Raw genomic sequence first — 7,418 nt, forward strand, 5'->3', positions numbered from 1 at the left:
ACCATCCAGAATTTGTATTTAGTTTTGATATTGTTCGGTCAGCTGCTAATCCAAATTAACTAATCTTTAATTTTCCAGTGCTCCCCTGTTTCATCCTTTGGCAGGTGATGTTCTTGTCACCAGGTAGAACATCCTTCCCACATGTAATTTGGATGGTTTCTAGCTGATCCACGGTGCTTCATGTGTTCTAACGTCTGCCTTCTCCACCATGTGGTGATGGATCTGTCTCTGTGTTTGTGTGGCAGGCGTCACATCAGCAGCATTGTCCCAGCCAGGTCACTGCATCTCTTTCTGTTCTCCCTCTGCTGTCACCATGACTGTACCAGCGCTCTGATGTGCTTTCTGACCTCATGGACCCTCTGGTCCTGCCTCCCTCCTGCTGGTCAATCCTGTTGCTGCAAGAGAAGTGATGACCAGTCAGTGTCCCCTCTGTGGCACCTGGACCTTCCAGAGCTGGACGGCTGGTGGGAACTGTCACCATCAGCCAAGGCTCTGTGTGAAGTCTTCTCCTGGCACAGGAACAGCTCTGGCTGTGCCTGGTGAGCACCACGCTGCACCACAGAGAACAGCAACACTGGTATAATGGGTCTCTATGGGGCTCTATGGGGCTCTATGGGTCCCTATGGTCTCTATGGGTCCCTACGGGTCTCTATGGGTCCCTATGGTCTCTATGGGTCTGTATGGGTCTCTATGGTCTCTATGGGGCTCTATGGGTCTCTGTGGGGCTCTATGGGTCCCTATGGTCTCCATGGGGCCTTATGGGTCCCTATGGTCTCTATGGGTCTCTGTGGGTCCCTGTGGGAAAGCTGACGGGGGGACCTGTCGACCCCAGCAGCCCTGGGCCCCACCAGGGCCCAGTTCAGCAGCCCTGGGCCCCAGCATGGCCCAGTTCAGCAGCCCTGGGCCCGAGGCTCAGCCCAGGGACAGCCCCACAACCAGGGTCAGAGCGGTTCCTGCTGCTGCCCCGAGGGTCACCAGCCCCAGGCAGCCCTGAGCCAGAGTGCAGGTGTCTGAGCTGGGCTGAGCTGGAAGGGGCTGCAAAACAGCTCATCGGAGGAGGCGATGGAAGAAGGTGCCGTGTGTGTGGCACCGGGGGTGAACCGACACCCTCAGTTTGGTATCTGGACCCGTGCTGGGCTTGCACATGGACTAAGCCCCAGCTCAGAGCACAAATTGCTGTTCCCAGCCCTGGGTGCCAAGCGCTGGTCCTGCTCTCTCCTCCCTGGTACGGCCCGAGCGCACGACTGCCCTGCCTGCTCCTGCCTTGGGGCTTGGGGAGCTCGGGTCAAAAGGAAAGACAGACTGGTGTGGTTACGGGATGTCTTAAGTGTCCTGGGATTGCTTTGCTCTGTAACGTTCCCACACTATTAACTCAATATGTGCCCAGAGAGGCAAATAAGTCCATGAACCCACTTTCCAGTTAAGGTTTCCTTCTCACAAAAACCCACACTTCCATTTTCTCATCGGCAACAGACTGAAAGATGGAAGCTGAAGCAGCACGTGCCTCTTGTGAAAACAGGTAACAACAGATGGTTCCACTCAGTCGATCCTTAGTTGCTTCTTGCATAGGCAAACTGCCCATTAATTTAATCTCTGGTGTCCAGGCAGGGCCTTGCTGATGTTCCTGTGTCACAGCAAGAGTGTGGATGTCAGGCTTTCTGCAGATTTGTGACTGAGTTTTCCTGTTTCTTTTAATTAGGACAATCTTGCTGCGGACTCCTGAAGTCTCTCATAAGCTGGTGGGTTTAGAGAAGGACGGGGAGCTCCAGTGAGCTCAGGGAGGACCAGGCAGCATCACAGGCAAAGCAGACGGGAACTCGGCTGGGTGAACATTAATGGAATTTATTGACAGATGCAACTGCTGTGTCTCCCCCATCTTTGGGCGGATCACCGTGCACCCTGAACCGATACAGGCAGGTGTAGTCCGGGTGGCCCCAGTTGCTCAGCACTTGCAGCCTGATGTAATTCATGACCCCAGGGAGCTCGTTCTGCAATGACAAGAAGAAATGAGTCGCCTTTTCCTCTCTGGCACGTGAGCACTGACAGAAGTGCCACAGCAACGGCCTCGTTCAACAGCTTCCTTCCTGCTGCCCCGCGGGTGCTTTGACCTGTTGTGGTCAAGATGTTCTTATCCTGCTCTACCCCATTGGGCCATGAGAACAGCAAAGGAAGAAGCAGCTACCAGATGCCTCAGCAAATACACTGGAAAGTTCTCGCCTGCTTTGAGGCACACGTTTCCACCGTCAGAAGACCCAGTGCTGGGGTCAGTATAATGTCTTGTTCCCTTCTCTAGAAAGCCACAGAAACAGAATGGCCTCCCTGTCACTACTCACTGCCAGCACCAACAGAATCCTCAGGAAGCCCAGTATTACTGGTCTTTAAATGGCAGAACAGCAGTCGTGCATCCTACAGGATGTGGCCGCTTGTGTGCACTTGGGGTCTAGACAGTCAAGCTGATTCCAGCTTCAACTGTGGCACTTCTAAGCACTAAGCACCCAAAATGAAAGAGAAGACCGGCAGTCCAGACATCTCCCACCAGGAAGTTAAAGCAGAAGAAAGGCCAGTGTGGCACACACTCAAGGACAGGGCTGCCTGTAGCCCTTTGGCAGGGAAGCCTCTGCCCATCCAACTGCATTTCTCCTCCTCTCCTACAGTTCTCCTCCATCTTTGTCCCCATACCTTCAGCTGGAATGTCTGACTGGGATTCAGTGGCGCCAGGAAAGTGAACTGTCCCAGGAACGTTCCCTGCTCCTCGTGTTCTTCCTTGAAGCCCTACAGAAAAACAGGGGTAGAAAAAACAAGAGCGTCTGGTGCACCATGGAAGACTGAACTTCAGCTGGTGAAGTACGGGGTTATTTCAGCTACATAGTCCAAGGACGATGACCACAAGGAAAAGACTTAAGCTGCAGCTGGGCAGCACGCTACACTTGTCTACTCAACGAGTCCAAGCTGGAAGTCCGAAAAGGAGCAGACACTCCCAGTGAGAGGGAGGTAACCTCAGGATCACAAATGCCACTGGGATTGGAAGCCAAGAAGGTTTAGGACCATGTACTGTTCAGCTCCTTTTCCTTGTGGCTCCTGGAGTAGCATCTTGCCTGAGCAGCTTTTTGTTCTTGAGTGGTACATTGAATAAAAGAGGAATAAAATGGGAAGGGAAAGACTCCAAGGACCCTGTTTCTTCTGAGAGTCAGGAGGAAGCTTCAGGCCACTGGACTCTTTGACCCGTCTTCATTCCCTGCTTAGAAATGCTGTGCAACCCCCAGCCCCCAACTCCAGAGAAGTCACTTACGTAGACAGCAAAGTCCTTTGGAGCTCCGGAGATACTTTCTCCGTGGAACGCTGTCCCTGAGACATGGTCCATGGTGACTGCTCTTGGAATGACTGGCACAGAGAGCTTGATGAACACGTGACCCTGACTTCCTGGGAAGGGCCAGCAGTTTCCAGGAAAATTTTCTGGCTGAAAGGAGAAGAAGAAACTACATTGACGTGGAGAAGGTTGCCCTGGCTCTCATTCCTGCCATGAGCATCAGAGGATTAATAATCATTTGGCCAATCAGTTCTGCTCTGAACCACAGCCAGTACCTTCATTTGGACTCTGTGGGTACCGAACAGAGCAGCAGCTGTGAGAATTCACGTATCACAAAACAATTCCGCAGAGAAGCCCTTCGATGGCTGGGAGCTGGGTGTGCTAGTTGTAGAATCTCAGTGGCCTCTCCCAGTCCAGAGCCCTCACCAAAAACAAGCCAGGGTTGGTGTGGCTCAAAAGCCCCTGCCCAGAGCAGGGGGCAGCTCTGGGCCCACCTGGATGAACCTTTCCTCTCAGGGGAAGCACTCGCTCCCTCTCATCCGCTCCCACCTCCTTCCACTGGCACCAGCCAGCTCTTCAGATTGTGCAGGCAGCTCAGGAGCAGGGCCAGGACAGCTTGAGAGCCCAACATGGGACCCTCCAGCAGTGCAGACTCTCAGCACCTGCTGTTGCTCAGTAAGAACACATCCCAGAGCTCTGCAGGCTCCTCTGCCATTCTCCTCCCGTGCCATGCTGACAGTTTGCACAGCGAGTGGGCAGACACAGACTGCAGGAGCAGCCTGGCCTGGCAGAAGCTCCCGCGTAGAACCTGGGGCACTTTGGGAGAGGAAATACTCAGCAGGGAGACACAGAAGGAAAGCAGGTCCATGCAAGAAGGAGGCAGGAGAAGAAGCTTTGAGGATCAAAGATACGGGGAAAGGCAACTCTGAGCAGCAGGTGTGGTTCATTATCCCGACCTATGTTTTACTGCTTCTTGGTGCTCCTACCTCCAGAATAAGCTCAGGGGACCTCATGTAATCCATCAATGGCAGGGAATAGAAGAAGAGTTTGGCTTTGGCATTCCGGAGGGATGGAGAAGTCCTGGAATGAATGACAGCAGCCCCTGGAAATTAAAACATGAGCAGAATCATCAGGCACTGTCAGGAGGAATATTGCACTGTTGACTTGGAAAAGGTTTCTCAGTTATCATCTATGTCCCACAGTTGTTTCCCCTCTTTCTTACTAGCACGGCCTCTCTGGAACACACAGCAAGGTGTCACTAAAATGTCGTATGGGGCCGTGGAAAAAGACAAGAACGTGAACAAGGCTTTCTGAGCTTCCCATGGGGTCTGGCCTGTTACACACTCTGTCAGTGTGTCACTTTTAGGGCACAAATTGACTTCTCGTCCCTTCTCTCCCACCCCAGGGCAAGTTACAACACCCATCTTGTCAATCTGGACAGGAAGAGTTTTAGAACTGGTTTGTATGTACAATGTCACGGCACCTGCTGATTTCAGGGCGTAATCCGGCATCGGGACCTGGATTTCCACCAGACTCTCCAGGGCTTGATTGATGATCTCCTGAACAGCCTGGGAAGGAACACAAAGGACAGTGCCTGTTAGAAGGAAAAGGAACGAGGCAAGCAGCTCCCCTGCAAGGCCAGCCAAGGTGAACAGGGACAAGGCCCATCTCAGATGCAAGGAACACCCAAATTGCCTGGAAGGTCCTTCTCTCCAGTACTCCTTTGCGGAGGACTCGAGATCTGAATGCAGAGGAAGGTACAACTCAGACAGCTGTCATTCCCATCACGCTCTCTTTTCTCCATAGGGACGTGTGGAGCAACAGGAAAAGGAAGTGTGGCCATGGCAGCACTTGTTCCAGCAGCACCAGCCTGTTGGCTGTGACAGGGAATGGAGTAGGATACGTGCCAGAGGGAGGATAAAACCCCTGAGCAGATCCTTCTGCCTTGTGCCCTTACCCATCCGGTAAAGCCTGGGAGCTTTGCCTGCTTCACGCCTTCCTGTAGAGCCTGCTCCGCAACATCCTTTGTGCTCCAGCGCAGATGGTAAAGCTGTTCCTGGAGCTTATGGAGCTGGTCTGGCAGGGACAGGGTTTTGCTCAGGTCTTGTAACTGTGCTGCGGTGCTCCAGAGGCTTTCTTTGCCAAGTTGGCCCAAGTGGTAAACACCTGTGGGACACACACCAGAGCTTAAAACTTGGTCTAAGGCTGGGTTATGCCCCAGGGTGCCTGCTCCCCTTTCTGTGTCTCTCTCAAGTGCCCTAGTTGTCTCTCATTGTCTTTGACAGTGGCCATCACGGCATAAGGGCTTCACAACAGATGGACGTTCCCTGCCCTGGACTGTGCTCCTTGTCCTGCAGAAGATTCTCAGCCCCTGGGGCAGGAGAGCTCAGCCACGGCCTCTCCCTGGCTGAAGAGAACTGGCTCAGCCCTCCTGGGGAAGGCAACTCAGCCCTTCCTCACCCACACCCGTCCCGCTGGAGCAGGGACTGGCACAGCTCTGTGGGGACTTTCTGCTCTTGGCTGAGCTCCTCTGCTCACAGCGGGGGAAGCGGAACAGGGCAGGATGGAGACCAGAGTACCTCCTAAAGCACCGTCCTCAGGTCGGAGATCTGCAGAGACTCACCGAAAGAGAAGATACCAAGGAGCAGCACCAGGGTTGTTGCCTTGAGAACCTTCATCGTCCTGCAGAGCAGATAAAGAAAAGGCTGGTGAAGCTGGCGGTTCCCGTGCAGATCAGCAGCAGACTGGAGAGCAGCAGCATGGACTCAGCCCTTGAGCCTGGCGTTCCTGCCGTGTGCATTGGCTTGGTCCTGCACCAGCTCCAGTCACTGCTGGAGGTGTCACCAGCTGCACCAGTGGGGGATTTGTCACGACAAAGATTGTTTCCTTAGGGACAAAGGGCTCAAGATTGACTCCGGACTAAGAGCAGGAGTTGCAACAGGACTTCTGTCCACACTTTGTGTCTGTGGGGCTGGAGAGAGGTTCTCTGGAAATGGAAAGACATAACAAACGCCTGTTTATCCTGCCCAGCATTCAACGGACACTTGTGCTGATCCTGTTCTCCACCCTCTCAAGAGAAAGTTCAGCCTGTGCCCCTACAGTCCAACAGTTGCCAGGGGTGTGTGTCTCCCCTCTCACAGCGTTTCTTTAGCAGCCGGGTTATCTCTGGCCCTTCTCTTGGCAGAACGGCAGACAAATGCAGACTGGAAAGAGGGAGGGAGGGCTAAATGTCAATGCGTGCTGGCAAGCAACGGGCAACCAAGGAAGCGCCAAAGAAACTCCGGTGTCTGGGCCCTGCTGCCCTGAGCCTGATCTGCCAAGACACAGCACACACCGCTCTGTAAGGGCGAAATTCCTCCTGCCTGTTCCAGGAGGCTCTCAACAGGCTCACAGCAACACTCATCAGGAATAAAAAAATCCCTTTTGTTCTCCTAGAGAACTCCTTGCACCACTTTGAGGACTTTGAGCCCCTTTCCTGAGGCAGAGCCCTGGTGAGGAGCTGACCAGGTTTCCCAAGGAAACCTCCTCTGTCAGGAACACAATTCAGACCCACGGCCAACAGAGGACACGCTGGTGTCCTTCTGGTCCCCGTGGAGAGAAAAACCAAGCAGGCTCAGGGACAGAACCCACCCTGCAGAGCACAACACAGGACTGAGCTGAGCTCACACAATTACTGCGGCAGGCTGTGTCTGGGCAACCCCTGGGACTCTCTCTGTCCCATCCAAAATGGACCTGTCCCTCATTCTGCAGAGATCAAAGGCTTCTGGGCCCAGCCCTCAATTTCATGAAGAGGCTGAAAGATGGCTGCTGCCTTCCAGCAGCTCCAGACCCAGCTCTCAGGCTGCCCTCGTGTTCCTCTCCTGCCCACCCTCCACCCACCCCAGCTGACGAGGTAGAAAACACACCTGGGGAAGGGAGCAGAAAATATTCCCAACATACCAGTTCAGACGTTCAGCCATCTCTGGGTGTCTCTGGGTACCTGCTGAGGTGCAGGTAACAAGCATCTCGCTCGCTCAGCAGCGAGTCAGAAACTCTGCGATCTCAGTTCCCTCAAGATCGAGAGTGACCAAGGCGCAGGGAGACCCCTGGTCTTATCCCCTGCTGTGCCGAC

The 7,418-nt window shown here is 53.9% G+C and overlaps 1 protein-coding gene across 1 annotated transcript; it reads right to left on the reverse strand.

Annotated features, from left to right (window-relative positions):
* Positions 1-1,410: 1,410 nt before the first annotated feature.
* LOC135577610 (SUN domain-containing protein 3-like) lies at positions 1,411-6,518 on the reverse strand. The gene is made up of 7 exons (XM_065047742.1): positions 5,931-6,518; positions 5,265-5,473; positions 4,791-4,875; positions 4,294-4,409; positions 3,290-3,457; positions 2,680-2,772; positions 1,411-1,988 (listed from the first exon to the last, which is right to left on the reverse strand). Exons 1-7 carry the CDS (start codon positions 5,983-5,985, stop codon positions 1,833-1,835), a joined length of 882 nt encoding a protein of 293 aa, XP_064903814.1. The 5' UTR covers positions 5,986-6,518; the 3' UTR covers positions 1,411-1,832.
* Positions 6,519-7,418: the final 900 nt, after the last annotated feature.

The sequence above is a fragment of the Columba livia genome, unplaced genomic scaffold, assembly GCF_036013475.1.
Source record: "Columba livia isolate bColLiv1 breed racing homer unplaced genomic scaffold, bColLiv1.pat.W.v2 Scaffold_127, whole genome shotgun sequence".
Classification (NCBI taxonomy): Eukaryota; Metazoa; Chordata; class Aves; order Columbiformes; family Columbidae; genus Columba; species Columba livia.

Excerpts from the sequence above, each read along its gene's own strand:
- LOC135577610 (XM_065047742.1), bottom strand. The coding sequence starts at position 5,985 with ATGAAGGTTCTCAAGGCAACAACCCTGGTGCTGCTCCTTGGTATCTTC. Across the intron at positions 4,410-4,790 it reads TTACGCCCTGAAATCAGCAG|GGGCTGCTGTCATTCATTCC; the intron begins GTGCCGTGACAT and ends TTTAATTTCCAG. Across the intron at positions 3,458-4,293 it reads CCCCTGAGCTTATTCTGGAG|CCAGAAAATTTTCCTGGAAA; the intron begins GTAGGAGCACCA and ends TTCTCCTTTCAG.